Below are 23,555 nucleotides of genomic sequence, written 5' to 3'. Positions count from 1 at the left end.
AGCGAGGTCATGCAATACGAGTACATATAGTATATAGGCGTCACATCATCACAACTGAGTCGATGGTTCTTCTCTCTCTGATGCTCTGGGAGTGCAGTGACTGTTCTAAATGAGCGAGGTCATGCAATACGAGTACATATAGTATATAGGCGTCACATCATCACAACTGAGTCGATGGTTCTTCTCTCTCTGATGCTCTGGGAGTGCAGTGACTGTTCTAAATGAGCGAGGTCATGCAATACGAGTACATATAGTATATACGTGTCACGTCATCACAACTGAGTCGATGGTTCTTCTCTCTCTGATGCTCTGGGAGTGTAGTGACTGTTCTAAATGAGCGAGGTCATGCAATACGAGCACATATAGTATTTTGTATTAAAGTTTTAAATGAGCGAGGTCATGCAATACGAGCACATATAGTATTTTGTATTAAAGTTTTTGGGTTGTGGAACGAATCATCAGAAGCGGGGAAACTTGATCGAATTTGCTTTTTGCGAAGATCAACCTAGCCGCAGTGTTCTGTGACATGTATGCTCTGATATATTATGCATATATTATGTTCCGATGCTTACAGCGTTGTTCTTCCAGGCACATGCACACATTTACGCCTCTCGTGCTGTATTCTGCGCATGTGCCGTTCGCTATCACTAGCGACTCATCTCATGTAAATTTAGAGAGCCTCCTCTACTGTCTGCCAACCTCATTTGCACATACAGTTGAATGACTCGCCTTTTTGAAATCATTACTATAATGGCTGCGACAGCGGCCCTTTGGTTATACCGCCATATTTTTAAAATCTAGGCCAGAGTGTTCTTATAAATAAGCTGCCAAGAAAATTTGGTAGGACTGTCTTGGAAGCACTGAATCCATCCGGTCCGGGACTGAGTCAAAAGATTGAGAGCTTGAAGAAAGAACAGCAGAAGCAAAGAAAAGTCATCCCCATACAATTCCCCCTCCCTTCTGAATTCACCTCAATTTTACCCCCTTCCTGGAAAAGGGGGAGTGAAACTTAGGACTCTGACCCTGACCAAACTTGGTTAAATGAGAAGAAAGGTCTCTGGCCCTTTAAATTCTTTCTTATTTGCTTTAATCACACTCCCTCCTTTTTTTTTTTTTTTTTTACTGATTAACACTGACATCATACTAACCATTTTTTTCTCTTGGGCTGGGCAGGGAAAGTAGAAGAAAAAAGCCAACCCCTGAGAGCCTTTCCCTTCCGTGCAGTCTGTGGGTGAAAGCCAGCCAGAGTCGCCTTCACTGCTCCTTGGGAGAAAGGTAAGAAAACTTGCTAAAATCAGAAAGAAGTGGGGGATCGATGTTAACCTGGATTGAACTAAGATCTTTATCAGCTGGTTTGTCTTTTCTATATGGTGCTCAGGGAAAAGCAGATGTTCTTCAGCTGATCTTGGGAAAAGAAAGGCTTGACTTAGCAGTGTGGGTCCAGCCTAGGACAGATGGGCAAAGCTGCAGCCTTGGGGGGATGGGATCTTGCGTTACAGGCCATCAAGACACCGCAGGAAGCATCCTATCTTGTAATGACCCCGAGACACCGTTCAGATGCCCCCCCGAAGTAACCTTCCTGGAAATGGCTAGATAACCTCTTGTGTAATCCTTGAGCCGCAAGGTAATGGCGGAATAAAAGTCACTAATGTCATGTCATGTAATATTGAGCCCAGGAGGATAATGGCTGCTAAGGAGGGAGGTTCAAACCCATTTCAAATGTTCTTCCAAAGCACGTTAGGATCTGTAACTTTGCTCCGAGTGTAGCACCACCCTGGAATGCACGTAGTAAGAGGGTAGGGGTTAAGGGACTGGGGGTGGGGGGAGATTGGTACTAAATGAAAGCTCCAGCAATTTTAACGCCTCCTCCCGCAGATCCTTTACATTCTGGCTTTCTGCTAACCGTATTGTATTTGCTCAGGGAGTTGAAGCTAGATGGGTGGGATCTTGGGTCCGATGCATTTGTCTCCCTGTAGGAACCAGGGGTGGGTGGAATCCTGGGAGTGGTCAACAAAGCCAATGTGTCCCTCTGTGTGCCACCATTGGTCACCTGTTTACTTGGTCTCCATGTCCCTGGGGGGGAGGGGGTTCTTTTACTAGAATAAATTGCTACATTTTTTGACTTTAACAGGCTCTAACTCCCTCTTCCCCTTCTTGGGCTGATGATGTTACCAGGAATTTTAAGTGATTCATACAAATTATTTTCCTTGTAACCTGGAAAAGGAGAAGTTGCTGGGGAGTCTAACAGGCTGGGATTTTTTTTTTTTCTTGGGGTGGAGGTGCTCATAGGAGTTAAATTCCAGATCTGATGTGCTTTCTTATCTGATCAGGTCAAATGGTGGTGCCAAAGGGGTCCCAAAATGACATGATGGCTGAACTGCACTAGAAAAGCCCACCGGGGTGGGTTTCACCGCTAGACAGACTAAATGATCACCTTGGGAGGGAGTAAGGAAGTAACAGCTACAGTCTGACTTCATTCAGTCAACTCTCCAAATGTAAATGTCCTGACTTGAGAGGGATGGGAAAGTCCTAAGTAAAGTACCGGATATTGCATTCATTTGAATGCAGCTTGGGTTAGGGTTCTTACATTCAAATGAATGAGTGAAACTAACCACAAAACCCAAGAATATCCATGATATTTCTCCTGATTTTCATGGAAGCACTTAGGGACAGATACTGTAATTGGTGTCGAAAGTTAGGCGCCCATTACTGAATCGTGCTGAGCAATGCCTAACTTAGGCTCCTGTAATGTAGGCCAGGCTTTAAAGGTACCTAAGACCTTTAGAACAGTGGGCCCCAACCCTGTCCTGGAGGGTTTTCAGAATAGCCCTAATGAATATGCAAAGGACAGATTTGCATGCCTGTCACTTCCATTCTATGCAAATCTCTCTCATGCATATTCATTAGGGCTAGCCTTACACGGCTCTGCTCCCAGCACCTCGCTCTCTGTCCCTCCTGTAGCGCAGGCTTCTCAGCCAGGTCCAACCCCATCTCTTCTCCTCCAGCCCCCTCTTCCAACTAGGCTCCCTGCAACCGGTTGGTCTCTGCTCTGGCCCAGGCTTGTCTGTGTTTCTTCTTCCTCACTCCTCTAATCCACCCCAGGCCTTCATCTTCTTCTTCCCCGTCTCCCCTGGGGTTCTTCTCCTCCCTGGTGCAGGCTTGTTACAGGGCAGTGACTCTCCAATTTGCTCAAATTTTGTGATTGGCTGAGTGATTGGCTGTCTGCTGTCTTTTCTCCCATTGGCCCCCCTCTTGGCCCCTGATTGGCCCAGCACTCAGCCCTCCCCTACAACCTGCAGCTTATGTTTTCACTACCTTTTGTAGAATCGCACCTAAGATAGGTGCCTATTTACCAATTAAAATTTATTTTTCAGTAATGAGCTTGGAATGGTTTATTGCTATCTCTTTCCAGAATATGGAGACTTTTAGGAATAGGTGGTCTGACCAAGGTTCTTTGGATAGGGAGTCAAATTCTACGTAGCTTGTGCTTTTTGTTGAGCTGAGTAGATCTAATTGATGGGTTGTTGAAACAAGGATTCAAGGTTGAGGAATTTCAGAGTTTGAGGTTGAGCCTTGGTGGAGGTTGAGGTCCCCTATGACGAAAGTGGAGTCATATTGTGCCGTGGTTCTTCAGATGATGTCTGAGAACTGTGGTTCAGGTTCTAGCCACTTTCCAGGAGGGATGTAGAATAGGACACAGCAGATAGGCGTTGAGAAGAGCCGCCATTTATTTTCCACCATTAGTAGTAGTTCTAGTAAGGTGAGAATTACACATTCCATAGCTAATAAGTGGAGTAACGGTGCCTGTGTGTGGCACATATTATGTAGTAACTGAAAGTGCCTTCCATGTCCCCATGTGCTGTAGTGATTAAAGCTACAGCCTCAGCACCCACGCTGCTCCTTGTGACCCTGGGCAAGTCACTTAATCCCTACCATTGCCCCAGGGACATTAGATGGATTGTGAGCCCGCCGGGACAGAGAGGGAAAAATGCTGGAGTACCTGAATCAATTCATGTAAACCATTCTGAGCTCCCCTGGGAGAAGAGTAGAGAAAATGGAATAAATAGTGTGACAAGTTTCAGCCTCTGATAACCAGAGCTGGTATTGTGATGTCATAATGCCTCATTCCACCAATAAGAGCCAACCTCATCAGAGGGATAGGGGTGACTAAAATTACGCCAGGTCTACACCTGGTTGGGCCTCCGCGTGGGCCGAAGGTCTGATCAGGAGACGGCAGTTCTTATGGCTCACTTTTGCTACATTTTGATTTCTACAGTGGTGAAAGCTACAGCCTCAGCACCCTGAGGTTGTGGGTTCAAATCCCCACTGCTCCTCGTGACCCTGGGCGAGTCACTTAATCACCCCATTGCCCCAGGGACATTAGATAGTGAGCCCACCGCGTCAGATAGGATAAAATGCTGGAGTACCTGAATCAATTCATGTAAACCATTCTGAGCTCCCCGGAATAAATAAATACAGTAGCATATGTGCTACTTGCTCTGGGAGGGAAATCTTTGCAGGGGGTCTGTGATGCTGGTATTTGAGGTCTCGGCACAGGAAGTATACACACAGGTGTGCACGCATGCACTGCAGCACCTGCTGAACTGTGCAAAAACCATTTAGCACTTCCTGCCCATAATCTCTTTCGTCCCCTGGCTTTAGGCCAGATCCACCCAGAGCCCTCTGATAAAAAGTGCAGTCGAGAAACCTTGAAGTCAATAAGAAATACAATCCGTGTTATGTGGCATCCTGGGGGTGGGGGCAAAGCCTGCCAGGAGGCTGTATTTGCCTTATTTGCACCTCCCGCATTGCCTTGATGTTGGGACAGAAATGGTAGCTGCCTTCTAGAAGTGTCCAATTCATTATAACCAAACACTCGGCCTAAACCTGCTGGACAACTTTGTGATCTGGTGCACCGTATTTTGTTCACAACAGTTACATCAGGGGTTTGTTTTCATACTAACTTCTGCATGTTAAAACAAACCACTGATGTGAACAAAATATGTTGCATGACAACAGCTAACAAAAAAAGACACAATCCCCGATTCTCAAACAATTACACACAATGTGTCGTCTTCAGAAGTGCTCAGAAAAAAAAGTAAACTTCTCTCCTGTTTGAATGACTTTTGTCATAGCAAAACCTCAGCTATTGAAAAAGAACTTCTCTTTGCGGGAGCTGAGCAACACTTGTGCGGGTTTTCACACGTTTCGGGGCAAGCTGCTTCAGAAAACCCGATGTGGTCTCGCTGTGATCTCATAGTCTTCAGGGCTTCTTCAACAATTAGGGATTGTCTCTTTTTTGCTACTTTGTATCACATTATCCTTGGCGATCCCCGGTGAATGTGGCATTACATCCGCTGTCAATTTACCAGAGTGTTTGCTTATAAGCAATGTGTACATTTCTACACGTACGGTCTGCTTTTGTGGTGTTCGGAGCAGATGAGATGGAGACTTGTTAGGACCATGTGGATCGCTCTGGGCCAATTTTTTGACCAATTTTTAAACGGCGATCGATGTTCCAACAGGTTCGTATTCAAATGAGTTTCACGGAGGTTCGCTGTAATCCCATCTGATCAGTTGTTGAGAAAGCGACTTTCACACGTGCGCAGAGCCGGCAAGCTTCACTAGGTCCTTCCTCCATATTATTCACACCATCCTGGGTGTCTACTCTATTGCAAATTTTGGTATCATCTGCAAAGAGGCAAATCTTACACGACAACCCTTCAGCAATATCGTTTCTAAAAGTGTTAAAAAGAACCTTGAGGCACAACACTGGTAACAATCTCTATTCACCTTCCTCTCAACCAGTTCCTGATCCAGTCCATACTGAGGGCACTTGGTTTATTTATTAGATACCTGTGTGGAATACGGTCAAAGGCGTTGCTAAAATCTAAATACACCACGTGTAGCGCTTTCATGCCATCCAGTCATAGAAATCGATCAAATTTGTTTGACATGACCTGCCTCTAGTGAATCCATGTTGTCTCAGGTTCTGTAATCCACTGGATTCCATAAATGTCACTATTCTCCATTTGAAAAGTGTTGCCGTTAATTGACTTACCACAGAAATCAGACTTACTGGCCTGGAGTTTCCAAATAAGATGGCGTCAACAGGTGGCTAATCTTATTGGATTGGTATAAACGACATCTTTCTATTCCTCCATCATCACGGGCTCATCTTAAGTCTTGAGCTGCTGCATTTTTTAAAATATCTCACCTCTTTTTTGGAATGAAACAGCTTAAAAAAATGTAAAATTCTGGTAAAACTAATTTCTTTCAGTTGACGTTCAGTTGGCCATTAGTAGATGGGGCCCATTCTCCCCTAGCCTCCATCTAGCTTATTTTGGAGTGGTTAGGGGCCCAAATCACTGTAAATCTACCCTTATACCAATACCTAGAAAATTGGCTACCCATGATTAAGCTGGTAGGTTGGTGGGATCTAATCTCGGGGTCCATGAGCACATGGCAGAGGACAATTGCTTGGCATCGGATGTATCACAATATCCACACAGGAAGCATCTGTGGCAAGCCACAAAGTAGACTTTCAAGAAACAGAAGCTGAAGATCCCAGAGGAGAATGTGGCTGATCTGGTCTGCCCGGCTGGGGGGAGGGGGGACAAATGAGGGAGGAAAAACCACTCTTCATATAGAGAAGCTATAGTTGGCAGATGCCGTAGTCTCTCCTGCTGACGAAGCACAACAGCTCATCTGTGGTAATATTCCTGGATTTATGTACAACCTGTCGGTGCCTAATGCTTCAGGAACATGTCTGCAGCCTCCTGGGGTGGGTTTCTAGCAGTCAACATGTGGAGCTCTTAAAAATAACTCCCCAGAAGGGAGACAAAGCAAGAACAATCTCTAATTAGGTAATTGGGTAATAGGAGTCCTGGCAGAGATGCAATTAAAAACTGAGCCCCAGGGAGAGGATGGGACGGTGGACAAGGAAGCTAAAATGCGCATAGTTTACAGTTTTAACCATAACTTTTCCTGTATTTCCAATTTGTTTTCAACTTGGAATTTTCTGCTCTATAAACTAAGCCACGAGGCCTTTTTGAGGCAGATGTCCTTGATAATAATAAACCAGCTCTCCCTCTGTGAGATTGTGACTGGGTTTACGGTATAATGTGAATATTCCTGGTGCTACTTAAACTAGACCGAGCAGCCATATTTAAACAGGCCAATGAATTTGCTGCTTAAGCAGAGACGACTTTCGCTGAACTGAAGATGAGGCAAGTCATAAGATGCCCGATAATTCAAGTGATTTTAAGAGGCAGGCAGGGTTCCTGCCCGCTTAAAATTACTCTGAGCTGCCCAACTACCAATATTCAGGTGCACTACACTAGGCAGTGGATCGATTTTTCACTCTGTCAAAAAGGCTGAAATGTAAAAGCCATTGACAAAATGCAGGGATAGGTGTAACGATAAGGACTGCCACATCACATTCATACACCAAGTGCTGCTCCTTGACTTGGACCAGGGATCTCAAAGTCCCTCCTTGAGGGCCGCAATCCAGTCGGGTTTTCAGGATTTCCCCAATGAATATGCATGAGATCTATGTGCATGCACTGCTTTCAATGCATATTCACCGATTACCTGCTGGGTTATGAAGAGCCGTCTGGGGAAATCCGGACGTCTGATAACCCCAATCACACAGTCACTGCACATATCCAGCTGCATCACTGGACAAACTGGGGGAAGCTACTATTTGGGCTTTAACCAGGTAACTGTGACCTGGATTGGCCACTGTGGAAACAAGAGACTGGGCTAGGCTCTTCTTATGTTCTTTTGAGAACGTAAACCCCACTTAGAATTTATTCCGATAGAATTTCTGAACTTAGCGACTGGCGAGACTGCTTTGGTAATGATTTACCATTGTTCTCCTGTAAGGACATGTTTTTGCTATTGTGTAAGACATGAAACCTGTTTGTACTTCAGAACATAATGAACTCTGCTTTAAAGCAGTGACATTGATCCAAATTAGTGGTAAGAGAATGTAGAAATCCTTCAAAACAAGACACCGCCAGCACCTGCAAAAAGCAACGCTGAGAAATGCACACCTGCATTCCGACAGGACTCCCTTTCACAGCTCTTCCCTCCCCTGTACATCACTCAGGCCCCGGCTGATGTAGGTCTGGGAAGAATCGTCATTAGGGATATCTTGAAACCCCACTGGATGTGGCTCCCCCAGGACAGTTTTACTGCTTTAGAATGTTGGGACTCCTCACCGGGAGGGTCACCTGGCCCCATCCCATCACAGCTTGGGGCTGCGTCTGGAGGGCATCGATGCAACGAAGTTAACACGTCTGTGCACATGCATATGTCTTCATGTTGACCTCCAGATGCAACCACCAGTTTCGGGCCTTCCAGAACCCGGACAAACTGCTGGGTTTTGGAAATCCCTCCAGGCGCCAGGACAGTCATCTAAAAAGAGGACAGCTGGTAGCCCAATAGACAGGGCCAGTAGGATTTGCAGGAGACAGGTTTGACTAGCACTAGGGAGGGCTGAACAGGATTCGACACTTGCTTTTCCCCTTATCTCCTCAAGACAGGAGGAGGAGAGGAAAGAAGAGGAACCCCTAATGAACCACCACCTCCATTATACACCAATTCATTAGGCCCCTGTAGTATTCAGGCCTGGTTAGGTCACACATTCTTACTGGGCTATTAACGAGAGGTGTGAGCTCAATTGAACCTTATGCCTCTTGACATTTACCCCTACAAATGACCTTTCTCCCAGATGAGGGGGGGGGTTGGGGGGGTATATGCATGCACATAATGACACAGCCACATGACGGTTCCTATTCACCACAGCAAGGGTTAACGTCCAGAGAGCTTAAACTTCTGCTACACATATTAGCTTTCTGAATCCCAGCCAAAGTATTTACCAGCACCTGGATGGTGAGGCTTCTCCTCTGAGGGTTATGCGTTCTTTTCTTTTTTGCCTAGTTACAAAACAAAACCGGATTACCTAGGAATGAGAAACAAACGGTGAGATTCACGAGTCCAGGTTTCGCTTGCTTGTATCCTACATCTGCTGTGGCTGGTCCACATTTAGGATTTTAAGTCAGAGATAGGGAAAGGACTGGGAAAATTCCCCCACCCACCCCAGCTCTTTATTTTTCCCCTTCTGGCAACCACAGTGTCGGGTGGGGGTGGGGGGGGGTTGTTCCTCACCCTCTTGCTATCTTTGTTCTCCCCCGGCCTAGTGTCTTCCTTCCTGTCTCAGCTGTATAGTGAGCAGTTGCTTATAGGCCAATGAATAGGGGTACCAGATTTTACTTTAGTAAAGTCCAGACCCCCTAGGCCCCCCCCCCTTCCTGTTTAAGTTCCTTAATGACACAATCATCGGTCAGAGAGATGTTTTTCAGTCTTACTCAACTTTTCTCCTAGGGATGTCATCCAGAACGCTTTTTACTACACGGAGCTTTTTCGCCAAACGCTGCTTTGCTGCATCTGCAAACCATCAACTTGCTTACAGACAGTAGGTGTGGTGTTACATAAGAACATAAGCAATGCCTCTGCTGGGTCAGACCTGAGGTCCATCATGCCCTGCAGTCCGCTCACGCGGCGGCCCAACAGGTCCAGGACCTGTGCAGTAATCCTCTATTTATACCCTTCTATTCCCTTTTTCAGCAGGAAATTGTCCAATCCTTTCTTAAACCCTAGTACCGTACTCTGCCTTATAACGTCCTCTGGAAGCGCATTCCAGGTGTCCACCACACGTTGGGTAAAGAAGAACTTCCTGGCATTTGTATTTAATCTGTTACCTCTGGGTCTTTGCCTGTTCTAGGAGAAGGGCTAAGTCTTCGGTAGGGGGGAGCAGGTATATATCATGGACTGTCTGAGGGTTGAAGAGGGCAGCCTCCTTGTCTTCTCTTCCACATGGGCCTGGCAGAAACGGGAGCTATTGCTGCACTTTTTTGGGGGGGTGGGGTGGCCAGGATTGAACACAGGCAGAGACAGGTAGTGGAATTTTCTTTCAAAGCTGGCAGGTGATGGAAAGGACCCCAAGACCCACACGCCACTGTCAGAGCAAGGCAAAAAGTGGCATGTGCTGGTGGGGACCCCAAGCTCTGCAGCAGGCTCTACTGACTTTTACTTTGGAGAAATGGAGTGCAATGGGGTAGAGCGATTGGGGGTAAGAACATAAGAATAGCCCTACTGGGTCCGGCCAGTGGTCCATCAAGCCCATCCTCATGGTGGCCAATCCAGGGCAAGCAGTGGCTTCCCCCATATCTTTCTCAATAACACACTATGGACTTTTTCTCCAGGAACTTGTCCAAACCTTTCTTAAAACCAGAATGCTTATATGCCAAGATATGCACTAAAACTCCTTGAGTTCTATGGTTCATAGACAACACCGCGAAAGACAAAGGCGCGCCTCTCCTGCTGTTTGTGTCTCTCCCTTCCCATCCAGCACTACCCTACTCCTTTTCTCCAGCCCTCCCTCCTCTGATGCTCTTCCCCTCACAAAGTCTCTAGCTCCCGACTTCCCCACCAGCTCCTCCCCAGCTGCTGTAATTCAATCTTTGGGCAGCAACGAGGTCAGTCTGCAGCCGCCAGCCTTCCCCGGAAGTCACCTCTGTGCAGCAACTTTCTGTTCCTGCATAGGTGGGACCTGCAGAGAGGCAGCTTCCATGGCAGGCCGGCAGCAGAAGGCCCACCTTGCTGCTGCCAGCTGCCCGAAGATTGAATTACAAAGACTGGGGGGAGTCAGGAGAGCTGTCTAAACCCAGAAAAAAAAGTCAGAGCACCCAAACAGCCTTCTAAAAAGAGCACAGATGTATGGTTACCCCCACCTTGGGTGAATCTCTTCATAAAGCCCAATACATAAATGGCAATGCCTATCGTTCACTTCCACTTGAAACACCCATGAATGTGTTTCATTACCAGCTGTGGCCCCCTCTGGATTTCTTTTTTTCTTTTCCTTATAACAACTTTATTCTTTTATACTGCCATAACCAAAATTTCTGGGCAGTTTACACTAAAAAGAGCAGGAGAATCAATGAAATACAGTAATAGAGCTGGAAACACTTATTTTGGCACAAATTCTACATGCCTCTGTTCCACTAATGTAGCCATCCATGCTGAGAACTTCCTGGGGTCACTGAGCGTGGCATGGCAATCGTAAAACACCGGGAGAGTAACCAGGATTGGGGCTGTCTTTAATTATCAAATCTGTGTAGAACGGTCACAGCCCTTGCTACAGCATTTTGGATTATTTGGAGCACATGTAACCTACTTCTTGCAATTCCTAATATAATGCATAAAGCAGACTGAAAACCCACCTTTTTGATATAGCCTTCAATCCTTAACCCTACTCCTCTGCCCTCCAACTGATTAACCCCTCCCCTTAACTGTATCCATGTCTTGGCTGTTTAGTTTGTAAGCTCTTTGGAGCAGGGACTGTCTCCTTTGTGTCTGGTAGCGCTATAGAAACAATTCATAGTAGTAGTGTGAAGAGTTTCAGTCTTTGGGAAGCAGAGCTGAGACTGTGATGTCATAATGCCTCATTCCACCAATAAGAGCCAACCTCCTCAGTGATGTCACAATAGCTTGATTGTCCTGTGCTCCCCTCTGCCCTCCAACCCAGCCAGCAGATTAACCCCTTCCCCTTAACTGTATCCATGACATCCTGTTTGTCTCTTTAGATTGTAAGCTCTTTGGAGCAGGGACTGTTTCCTTTGTGACTCTTTATAATGCTACGTATGTCTTGTAGCACTATAGAAATAATTAATAGTGGTAGTCCAGTAATCAATTTTGCAGAGTACTAGACTCTGCAAAACATTTGGAAATCGCCCTGTGACAACAAAGGCTTCACTCTATAAAGGATCAGAGTTCTTCCCAAGAGCTGCTGAGGAAGTGTAGGAAGACTGATGGCTTCTAAAGTGCATATATTACATGGGGACAAGGGACAAAGATTCTCAATACTTCTTCTGTTGGAAAGAATGAGCTTAATGTTTCCCTTTCTCTCTCCCCCCAAGTTCCAGTACAGAAGAATAATTGGTGGCATATCAGCTAATGGCACTTTTTTTTACGTAGGGGGTGGGGGCCGTTTCAGTAGGTTGCCTTGCTGCACCCTGAAATGTTCTTATACAACAGTATCTCAAACTTTGTTTAGCTCCAGGGAGCAAATGTTTTTCATGGCACATTATAATTAAAATTATAAAATTTGCAAAGCCAACAAAAAATTAAATTTGAGAGTTATTTAAAGTTCTTTACGCTATGTATGGGTTAATTGTAACAACAGTGAAACCACGCTAATTAATGCGATGGATGTGCTTGGTTTTGAATGCAAATTAACTCAAACACGGATCGATAGTCAACAAGCAAAAAATGCATCTCATCATCCAACATCTGCAGTTGGTCTTTTTTTTTTTTAATTTAATTTCTGTCAGAGCTAAAAATCCAAGTTCGCAAAGATAAGAAGATCGAAGCAGTAATTGATTGCTTTGTTGCTCAAGTTCGGATAAGAACTGCTTAAAAAATGGAACTAAAATGACTTGCCATTAGTTTTCAAGGACCAATCACGTCAAAGAATGAGTCTTGTCTGCGTGGTTGTATCTTTACGCACACAGACGCTCATAACATTGACAGACTCTTGCATACGTGACGTACGTGCCATCTGTTCTAGTATATACTTATGAAGGGAATTTTTAAAAATAAAGTAGAATTCTGGAATCTCTCATGGAACACCCAGAATCTCTTCGGGGCACACGGTTTGAGAGACGCTGGTTTACGATAACCAGAGCATGTTCTGTCCCTGAGATGTTGCTCTTTGTCTCAAACGGCAGTGGCAAGATGACTTTTGGAGGAAGACGACCAATTTTATGACCAGTTTTCCTTGTCTTTGCAGAGATCTGTGGCATCATGGCAAACAAAGGTCCTTCTTACGGCCTAAGCCGGGAGGTGCAGCAGAAGCTGGACCAGATGTATGAGCAGGATCTGGAGGCTGTCCTGGTGCAGTGGATCCTAGCGCAATGCTCCGGGTCAGATGTGGGGCAGCCAGAAGGCGAAGGAAAAGCTGCCTTCCAGAAATGGTTGAAAGATGGCACAGTGAGTATCCGGATCTCCCTCTCTTATCAGAGAAGGACCAGCCCTAGAGTTATAACAAGCACTTTTGTATCACAGGGATAAAATGATTACGTTTCAAGTTTTATTAAAATTTCATTTGATCACTTATCTTGGTTTACTAAGCAATGTACAATTTAAATTAAAAAAGGGTACATTTCAATATAAAATATAGTCACAAAGAGAAAAAAAAAACCACAGACTGACAGGTACAAGAGGAGAGGAGGGGAAGAAATACAACATTTATAGAAAAAGGAACATTTAAGATAAAGAACGGTACGGAGCAGATTAGATGCATAGAAATGAAATATAAATCTGAGGGGAGTTATAAAGTCTAAGTATCCTTGAATAGAAAGCATTTCAGGTTGCTTTTGAAGCGGTCTATGTCCTTTTCTTCTCTTAAGCATGGTGGTAGGGCATTCCAAAGTTTCGGTGCGGTAACGGAGAAAATGTCTTGACGAAGCGTACCTATTATCTTTAATACTGCTCGATTGACCCAAGTGTGGCTCTTTTGATGGTAATGTTTTAAGTGATAGTAATATGATCTTAGATGAGATTCTATGAGTGATGGGCAGCCAATGTGCCTTTTGTAAAAGAGGTGTTACACGGTCGTACTTTTTCCGCATTTGAAATGAGTTTGACAGCTGCATTTTGAATGATTTGTAGACGCTTTTGGCTATTGCTCTCATACAAACTCTTCATAGTATCCTTTTTGCCACATTGTCGGGGCTTTCCTGGTGGGAGGGAGAATGAGCATAGTGGACTGCCAAAGTTGAGGCACTAGGATGATGCCCACACGTAATTGTCGTTACAGAATATTAGCGTATTTCCACACCAACATATTAGGCATCTTTGTCAATGGCTGGTGATTGTGACCAAACGTTGTAAAGTGTTCTAGAATCGTTGGGGTCCTTTGATCAAGCTCGGGTGGCCCACGGTATGTTCCCTACGGCTCCAGAAAAAGGAGGTCGGATCGAGACGTCTGGACTCTATTTCTGTTGAAAGCAATGGAAGCAAAACCCGGATGTCTCGATCCGTCCTCCTTTTTCTGGAGCCATATGGATAACAATTGCATATGTGTGCATACTCCTTGTGCGCTGAGGGGAGGGAGGATGGATATAAATGCAGATATGCTAACTGATTTGCAGAGTTTAGTGCCATAAAGGGCACATACGTGGCCATTGCCAAAAATTAGCACACTAATGACAACATTATTGCATGGCCACGAATGGAGGAAAATAAAACTTCATCCATTTTCAGGCTGCTAGAAAAAGAGTTTAGTGTGTGGGAAAGACCCATATAAGGGGTGGAAGTCCTGGCACGTCCTGGCCCGCTTATGCCCTCTTGCTTTTGCAGGCTCAGTTTCTGCAATGGCAGCTAAGCACAGTGGTGTGTGTAGATAGAAATTAGCCTCTAGTAATGCAAATTATTGACAATTAGATACCAGCTAGCTCCTTATTTGCCATTGAACTTATGTATAACCGGCACTGTTGTGCAAGCAAAGCATGCAAGATTCTAGCGTACATGCATGTTTGCTGGATCATTCAAGAACTGCCAATACCGTGCACCTATAATCTTATTTGTGCTCCCCAGGTGCTGTGTCATCTCATCAATAGTCTGGCTCCAGGCTCTATTAAAAAGATTCAGAAGTCTGAGACAGCATTTCGACAGATGGAGCAAATCTCGCAGTTCCTGCAGGCCATCGACCGCTATGGGATCCCGTCCAATGACCAGTTCCAGACTGTCGACCTCTGGGAAGGTATGAGGACACTGGAAATGTGCAAACTCATACATGGCTGGAGCAGGGACTCGTGCACAGACATCTGCCCTAATCTACTGCAGTACCCCTTGCTGTTCCATCCCTGCATGCCTCTTAATGATCCAGGAGGCTCTGCTCCACCTTATTTGGGCATTTCTAAGAGCTGAGAGGCCACTAAACGCCCCATTAGTGGCTCTTTCTGGATGGGAAGGGTCTTGCGTCAACCTACGTTTGTGGATAATTTGCACTCGCAAGTAAGAGAAACTGCAACACCAAATGGGGGGTTTCTAAAAATAATAGCTCCCTAGAATATTTGATAGACATGTTCCTGTCAGGTGATTCTGTGTAGCTTGTGCTTAAAGAATAGGAAAGCAGCAAAAGTTGCAGGGGGGGATTTTGCTGGTCTTGAATCCAGGATCCCGACAGGCACCTGGATTGACCACCGTTGGCGATTAGGATGCCAGCCTTGATGATCTTGGGTCTGACTGAGTGTGGCCAGGGTTAGGTTCTTGCACTGAACCTGAGAGGTAGCGAGGGATAAGCGGTGGCTTAACTGTTTGCGGACTTTGCCTCCAGGGTCATAGTAGCAGAATAAATGACAAACACAACGCCCCATCCAGTCTGCCCAGAAAAGTGGCAAGAGTCGTGTTTAGTTAGTTCGTTTTATATCATGTCCTCCCCAAACAACTCAGAAGGGGTTACAATATAACATTACATAGGGTTACAGTTTAACGGTGTTTGGGGTGACAACTTTACAATCAGGGTGAGCGGTTTGAGAATTCTAACGCTCTCAAGACATATGTTCTATAAAGACTAAAGTAGCCTGGCGTAGTCCTGACAGATAAATTTGTCCATGTGCAGGCCCAAGGGATCGGAGGAAAGACAGTTTGAGGTTGAATAAATTGGGCTAGGCAAAGAGAGCCCTGAAGGAATCTGAGGGGTGCAGGTAGGTTATTCCAAAGGGTTGCTACCTAGGAATCCCATATAGGGATCCTCTTGTTTCGATCTCAGACCTTTTCTCTTGGCGTAGAGCTCTATAAAAATCATAAACAAAGTAGAACAGTTGAAATGCAAATCAGTTTAATTCTTTCAAAGACTGACATGTCGTAAAGTTCTTTGTACGTCTTCTCCCAGCTGAAGAGCTCTAACCTCTTGAGCCTTTCCTTCTTTTTTTATTTAATTTTTTTCTAATGCTACACATGAGTCAGAATGCAAAATACAAGCATTTTGAATCTGCATTCCTTCCTAATTGCCATAGACTAAACAGAAAACGTCAACGGATTGTCCATGAGTTTGCCTAAATCTGGTTTCCTGGATGGAGACTCCTACTGGGGAAATTTACAATTGTTGAGCTACATTTTTTCCATATCATTTGCTGCTGTCTTCTTAAGGTCATTTGCAACTTTTCATACTTTGCAGTTATTCATAGTTTCTAATCACATTTATACTTCAGATTTAATATACCACAGATGTATAAATTGTTTATACTGCACTAACTATCAGTAATTGATTCCAATAAGAACGGAGAGGAAACCATACATAGAGATATGTAAGTGGGAAGGGAGGTTATAAGAAAGTAGACATGAGTGCAGACTTTTCTTCCAGTGACCAGGGCCACATCTGTGGTCTTGGACTTTTGTCATTCAGTCTGAGAGGGAAATGTTTTTCTAAAGAAATATGTTTTAAGGACTAGGTTAGTTATGTGGAACAGAGCATACCCAAGTAAGGCTAGACTCTAATAGGGCACTGGTCTTTGACCTAGAGGCCGATGCTTGAGCAGACTGCTGGGCACGATGGACCACTGGCAAATCTTATGTTCTTATGTTGAGTCCTAGCGACTTGATGAATTACAGATCTAAAAAGAGATTGGTTTTGTACTAGTCCAGTTAGGTCCTCCAGGGTCACCCCATGGTTGCCTTCAACCTGATTACCGGTCGCCTTCTTTAGTTGGTTCCTTCGATCTGCCCAAACATGATGTCCTTCTCCAATGATCTTTCTCTTCTGACACTATGACCAAGATAAGATAGTTGTACCTTCATCATTTGGGCTTCGAGTCACATGGCTGGTTTGATCTCTTTCAATATATTAAATAACAGTTTGAAGCACAGTCAGAGGAACAGTTTCTCAAAGGGTTGGGGTTAAAACAGAGAAGTAGGGTATTCTAGCCAAATATGAACAGATGGGTGGGTACAACCAATGAATGCTTCTGAGATAATGGAGTACAAATTGGTAGTATAGGCAATAAAGGGACATATAGAGGTTTTGTGGTAGACCAGAATGTAAAATTTGGTCAAAACAAGAACTGTAAAACTAACCCTAGAATGAACATATACCCAGCATTCATTTACAAAAAACGGAATGATGCCATCAAATTTTTTGAGCCCCATAAATTAGTTAGTTTTAACTGTAGGATTCTGAATAAATTGTAACAGTTGAAGCTGATATGGCAAACCATGAAGGACAGAACTAGAGTAACCGAATTCCAAAATAACTAAGGAGTGAACAAGTAAGCAGAGACCAAAGCAAATACGCTGCATGAAACTGCCTCAGTGTGACTAAGAATCCAGGTATAAGAACCTAAGAAGAGCCTTACTGGGTCAGACGAATGGTCCATTCTCACGGTGGCCAATCCAGGTCACTAGTACCTGGCTAGAACCCAAAGAATAGCAAGATTCCGCTATCCCAAATAGTAGCAACATTCCAGAACCCCAAAGAGTAGCAACATTCCATGCTACCGATTCAGGGCAAGCAGTGGCTTCCCCCAGGTCTTTCTCAATAACAGACTATGGACTTTTCCTCCAGGAACTTGTCCAAACCTTTCTTAAAACCAGCTACGCTATCCGCTCTTACCATAATCTCTTGCAATGCATTCCAGTGTTTAACTATTCTCCGAGTGAAAAAATATTTTCTCCTATTGGTTTTAAAAGTATTTCCTTGTAACTTCATTGGGTGCCCCCTAGTCTTGTAATTTCTGTCAGAGTGAAAAATTGATCCACTTGTACCCGTTCTACTCCAGCTATCTCTTTTCCAAGCTGAGAGCCCTAAGCTTTTTAGTCTTTCCTCATACGACAGGAGTTCCATCCCCTTTATCATCTTGGTCGATCTTCTTTGAACCTTTTCTAGTGCCGCTATATCTTTCTTGAGATAAGGCAACCAGAATTGAACGCAATACTCCAGATGAGGTTGCACCATGGAGTGATACAGGAGCATTATAATATCTTTAGTCTTGTTAACCATCCCTTTTTTAATCATTCCTAGCATCATGTTTCATAATTCTACTTCCTACTGCCTCTCTGAAGACTGAACCCAGGATCCAAAAATAGGCTAGAAAATACAAAAACATTTTGTCAAGGAAGGATGTTAGTTGCTGAGTCACAAAACTTTTTTTTCCTCTTATCTTAAGCTGGGAAGTAAAATAGCTCAATGGGTTGGAGGCATCAACATAGCCTTTCAAAGAGTGGAAAAATAGTCTTCACCAAGAAGAAAAAAACAGTGGAAAGGCTAGTGATGATCATAGTGTGATGATGAAAAATACAAATACTTCCTATTTCTTGAAGTAAAATTAACTATAGGGTCTCTAGGAGCAGACGAGGAACTAGAGCAAGAGATTGCTAGGACCATTTTTCAAGCAAAGGCAACCTTAACATAACTTGTAGATTTCTCTCCACATTTATCTTACAGATTGTAAGACAATGGAAGTATTCATAATGGAAGAAGGCTAGATTTTTACTTCCCAAGCACACAGAGAACTTGGCTGAACATATGACATCTACACTAGAAAGGCTCTCTTTGGCACAATGCAAGTACAATGTTGAGCACAGGCAGTAAACTTTGTGAGACTGAGATCCTACTTCTCATACCTTGGCTCAGGAGCAAGGTTCATTCCCGTTATGGTATGCGTAAAACTATGTGATTTGGAGAAAATACCTCCAGGCAAAAAGAAGCCTTTTAATCTAAGAGCGAGATCACTCTCGCTTCCAGTGTAGAAGAGGACTCCTTTGAGAGGAATTAGTAACCTGACAAATCTTATAAAGGCCTCTAAAGTAAGGAAGAAAGCTAGTCTTTAGCTAAAATAACTGGCTTCCTCTAGTGATGGCTTTTTAACAATCCAGTGTCGATGCAAGGATAGTTGATTTCTGCCATTTTGAATCTTAAGTCTAGGACCACATGGGTCTTTTATCTGCTGTCATCTACTATGCTACTACGAGTGAGAGTGATGGGGTATCTTTACTGCACAAATATGGGCAGAGTATCCAAGCCTGATCAAATTTCCATCTGAATTCTAGGATGATAAGAGTGATGCAAAAATGCAAAGGAGGTGAAGCACAGCAGGGTACAGAAGAATTGGCAAAAAGGTGTCCTAAAGTTTCCAATCTGTTTTGACAAGGTGGTTATCCTGTGACATGGAAAGTGAACGGGACTTGGATACCGCTTTTTGTGGTTACACATATAAAGCGGTTTATATATATATATGCAGGTATTTTGTCCAGAGGAAGGCTACTAAAATGGTACATGGTCTTCGTCATAAGGAGTATGGGGACAGACTTAAATCTCAATCTCTCTCTCTCTCCTAAATATAGTGCTTAGCATGAAGCTTATGCTTTTTCAGTATTTATTTAGAGATAACAGAAGATGGGCCCAATAATCATATCTGTCCTTCCAAAGGTACCATAACTAGAAAAGGATCCGGAGCAATTAACCAAATAGGGCCCCATCAAGACTCTGCCATCCGATCATTTTTGTCCTATAGAAATTAGGATGTCTCTGAAATAGATCATGCACCTTTTACCTGAAGATGGAGCAGGCAAGAGCCTAAAGGGAAGCTTCTTGGATTCAAAGATCGTACTGATAGGTTAAATCTTTCAATATACAAGGTATCTTCAAAAAGTTTCTACACTATTTATTTATTTATTACATATGTCAAAAGCAAATTACATTACTTTTTCACATAATCACCCTGTTTTGCGATACACTTTTCCTAGCATCCTACTAATTTCTTAATACCATCAGAAAAGAATGTTTTTGGATGAGCACAAAAATATGAAAGTGCGGAAACCTTTTGAAGAACCCTGGGAGTTACTGACACCACAGTCATAATGAGGCCAAGTGTGTCCCATCTCCTCCAAGGACTCTGCAGAATACACAAATGCATGGAAGATGTGTTTGGTGCCTAGGCTTCTGGGCACAGACCTCTCTTAGAGGGGTAGCATTCAAACTTGTAGTTGTACTGAAGTTTGCACTGTTCTTTTCAGGGAAATCCATGGCAAGCGTGCAGAGGACATTGATGAACCTCGGGGGCTTGGCAGTCACACGAGACAATGGATGCTTCAGAGGAGACCCCGGCTGGTTCCCCAAGTAAGATTGTACCTCCACCCCACACACACACAAACACTTTCTGACCCTATTTTAATCAAAGATGAACCTTTAAGGAAAGGTACCTCTGCATACATTTTAAAACTTTGGAAAAAAAAGCTGTGCACAGAAGCTTATAGAGGTGAGAAGTTAGGAAGCTACCTTCTCTCTGCTACCTTCTCTTTGCTGTTGGGGCATTTCAAAAGATGCAACTTAATTAAAAGTGCTGGTTCTTGCCCTCCTGCAACCACAGCTGTGGCTAGAAATCATCCTATTTCCCCACCCTGCTGCACTGGCGGCTTTTGGGGGGGGGGGGATTTTTTTAATACTATATTGACCTAACCCACTTACCCTCTTGGGTTTGAGCCATGAGACTCAAATGAGGTAGTCCAAATATAACATTAGGAAGATGCCTGGCACAGCCTCCTCCTACCTGAAGAGGTAGGAGGCAACAGGCTTCCAGAATTCAAGGATAAGCACAGGGAGAGCCTAATTACTGCCCAGGTATGGAATAGGAGGTTGGCAAATCTAGAAGACTTAACTCTGTTCTAGAACACTGGTTCTCAAACAGTCTTCTGGATGTTGTAATGATTTTGATAATGGTTATACAGTATATGGCAGGTTTTGCATGCACAACATCTACTGTAGGCAAATATTTTGTGCAAATTCACTATACTATAGATAATTAGCTGGCTGAATGTCCAGAGGAAAGGCCTTAGACATCTGGGCCAATCAGAGCCTTAGGTCCCATTTTGAAGAGGCTGCTCAGAGGGAATAAGCATCCCTCCTGCCTTCATATATTCATATATAAAGGAAGTTAAAGGTGTGGAGGGGTTGTTTGGAGGGACCCCGGCAGCAGGAGGGAGTAAGCATCACTCCTGCCATCCCTCGATTTTAAAGTGTGGGGGGGTGTCAAGGGGCTATGGGGGAGGGAGTCTGAGCTGTCAAGTCTTACTTTCCTGTTAGTGCTATGACAGCTCAGGCCCATAAAATAAAAGCTCACTCCCACTACAGCCACTACATTGACTAACTGGATTTTACCAGCGAGTTTTGAGACTCTGGCCCTGAGATAGTCAGCCTGAACATTTTCTACTTCCGTAACATAATCTGTTTGATACCTGAGGCTGCAAGGGTGGGAAGATTTCAGTGAGTTGAGGAACGTGGATTTGTTCTCCTGGTTTTCCAGATTCGTAGTCTATTACTCTGACCCCTAGGTCACTGATTCTTAGAAATGTTGTAGTAGCCAATTTTGTTATTTCTATAATTTGCACCCATGTGGCATTCTTTGAAACAATTTGTATGTTATCAAAAGTGGGATCCCTATACTATGCAACCATGCTTACTGGTCTCACCCATCTCCTCAATCTCCTTTTTCTACAGAAAATCTCAAGAGAATCGCCGGGATTTCTCCACTAACAAACTGAAGGAAGGACAAAGTGTCATAGGTCTGCAGATGGGCACCAACAAAGGGGCATCACAGTCTGGCATGACCGGCTATGGTATGCCACGCCAGATCCTCTGATTCACAGACTCCTGGAACAGTGCACAGCCTGTCCCCAAAGAGCCCCCTCCCCCTCACTCCTCCCTCCCTTTGTTCAGTTTAATATATTCTTGCATATGCAGTTTGTATATACACAAAATTGGGAAATTCCATTATCTTCTGTTTTGTAATATGAGATGTTTTATCCACTAACCGGAATTACCTTAAAAGGGGAAGGTAAATTTTTTTTTTTTTGGGGGGGGGGGGTTTAAGGCCACTTTTGGTTTAGCCATGCCATTCTTTACAGGCTAGCCCAAGAGTTAGAGGTATCCAGTGTGTACGCAATTGATGACCACTTTGCCTTCTTGACAGAAATTATGTTGGAATGTCTTGTGAGTTTTGAGGTCTCTTATCTGCACCTAAGCCTTTAACAAAAGCCTAAGATTTAAAATAACCGTAAACTGCTGCTGGGTCAAATATGAGCACAAGCCCTTAGTAATTGGCCAATTAGTTCCATCTTGTAGTCTGTGGGGAGCACAAGCTATGTGCTCTGGAATATATTAGTGTTTTTGAATGGTTGGTAGCTGGTATCTCTGCTCTGAGTCTTCAGAGACTTTTTCCTGAACTGAGACATCGCTCCTTTCTTGCCTTCTTTGGATGGGGGTGGGGTAGGCACACAATTTATCATCCCCCAACCTCAGGCAGAAGATCTGATTTTCTTATCCACCTTTTCCGCTAGGGATCCTCATTTCAACACCTTTCATTCCAGAAAGAAACGAGTGTCCTAATGCCTCCCCATCCTACAAGAGATCTGGCTTTTGCAGGTTTAGCAAATGCCGATGTCATCAGCCCTAGAAAACCCTTCCAGGTCAAGGATTGTTCCCTAGTCCTTAATTGTTTTCTTCCCTCACAGGCCCATCTCCAACATCTATTCTCGATCCCTTCTACTGTCCATTCTTACTACATTTGTTACAGACATAGAGACGGGATCGAGGCTTTGGTTAACATACTGCACAGAAAAAACCCTAAAGGGAAGAGGTAGCAAACTTTTAAACCTTCTTGTTTTGTTTTGGTTTTTCCTTTAAAAGCATTTAAGTTGCTTGGATTATGTGGCATTGGACCAGAGGAAGGAACCTTGAGTGGTAGCTCCTCGACTGTCTATCCCTCGCCTATAGATAGAAGGTGTACTGATGGGGGGGGGGGGTTGCCTTTGAGCATATCCCATAGAATTAGTGATAATTATATAACATTGAGATAATGATCAGTAAGCCTAACCTTCACGTTGCTAAGGGCTTGTGAAGAAATAATGGCATATTTCCTGAGCACAGCATGTCATTGTGTTTGCAGAGACACCAAAGAGGCTGGGAAGGGCTGTCGCTCGAATTACATTTAGATTAAATTGTGAAATTTTTGATGGTCTGGAGGAGAAACGTCTTCTGTTTTGGTATACATGATGAAGGTCATGAAGTTTAAATTATAAAGGAAACAAAAATCCATGTGGTCTTTACCCCTGTTCACAGGAAGATGTGACGGGTTTCTACTGTTGTGTTCTGACTGTGGTGTTATATAGTGTGTATTGAATGTATTCTGTACAGGTCCCTGTTTAGAATAAATTCTTTCCAGCCTATGTTTATAAAAACACATGCCTGGTGTCGTCTTTTCTGGTGTGATCTGAGCTGTTAGTTTTTGTATGCATTAGACTTGAGTGACATCTCCATTATATAGTAATTAGTAAATGACCTGCCCAATAGTTACACATACTATAAATTCACAGAAAACATGGGTTTCCCCCTAGAAGAAGTTTGACCAGTGGCCATGAGCCCGATTTTGCACAGGACATCTAAGCCTGTCTGTCATTCTCAACTTCTACAGAAGACTGCTGCTGTCTGGAGC

The 23,555-nt window shown here is 43.9% G+C and overlaps 1 protein-coding gene across 1 annotated transcript; it reads left to right on the top strand.

Annotated features, from left to right (window-relative positions):
* The first annotated feature begins 1,167 nt into the window (after positions 1-1,167).
* TAGLN2 (transgelin 2) lies at positions 1,168-23,303 on the top strand. The gene is made up of 5 exons (XM_033924013.1): positions 1,168-1,275; positions 12,857-13,056; positions 14,665-14,830; positions 20,083-20,185; positions 21,563-23,303. The coding sequence occupies exons 2-5, from the start codon at positions 12,871-12,873 to the stop codon at positions 21,702-21,704; spliced, it is 597 nt and encodes a 198-aa protein (XP_033779904.1). The 5' UTR covers positions 1,168-1,275; positions 12,857-12,870; the 3' UTR covers positions 21,705-23,303.
* The last annotated feature ends 252 nt before the right edge of the window (positions 23,304-23,555 follow it).

This window comes from Geotrypetes seraphini, chromosome 16 (assembly GCF_902459505.1).
Source record: "Geotrypetes seraphini chromosome 16, aGeoSer1.1, whole genome shotgun sequence".
Lineage (NCBI taxonomy): Eukaryota > Metazoa > Chordata > Amphibia > Gymnophiona > Dermophiidae > Geotrypetes > Geotrypetes seraphini.
The sequence above is the reverse complement of the archived record's forward strand: the minus strand, read 5'-3'. Positions and strand labels throughout refer to the sequence as shown.

Excerpts from the sequence above, each read along its gene's own strand:
- TAGLN2 (XM_033924013.1), top strand. The coding sequence starts at position 12,871 with ATGGCAAACAAAGGTCCTTCTTACGGCCTAAGCCGGGAGGTGCAGCAG. Across the intron at positions 14,831-20,082 it reads GACTGTCGACCTCTGGGAAG|GGAAATCCATGGCAAGCGTG; the intron begins GTATGAGGACAC and ends TGTTCTTTTCAG. Across the intron at positions 20,186-21,562 it reads GACCCCGGCTGGTTCCCCAA|AAAATCTCAAGAGAATCGCC; the intron begins GTAAGATTGTAC and ends CTTTTTCTACAG.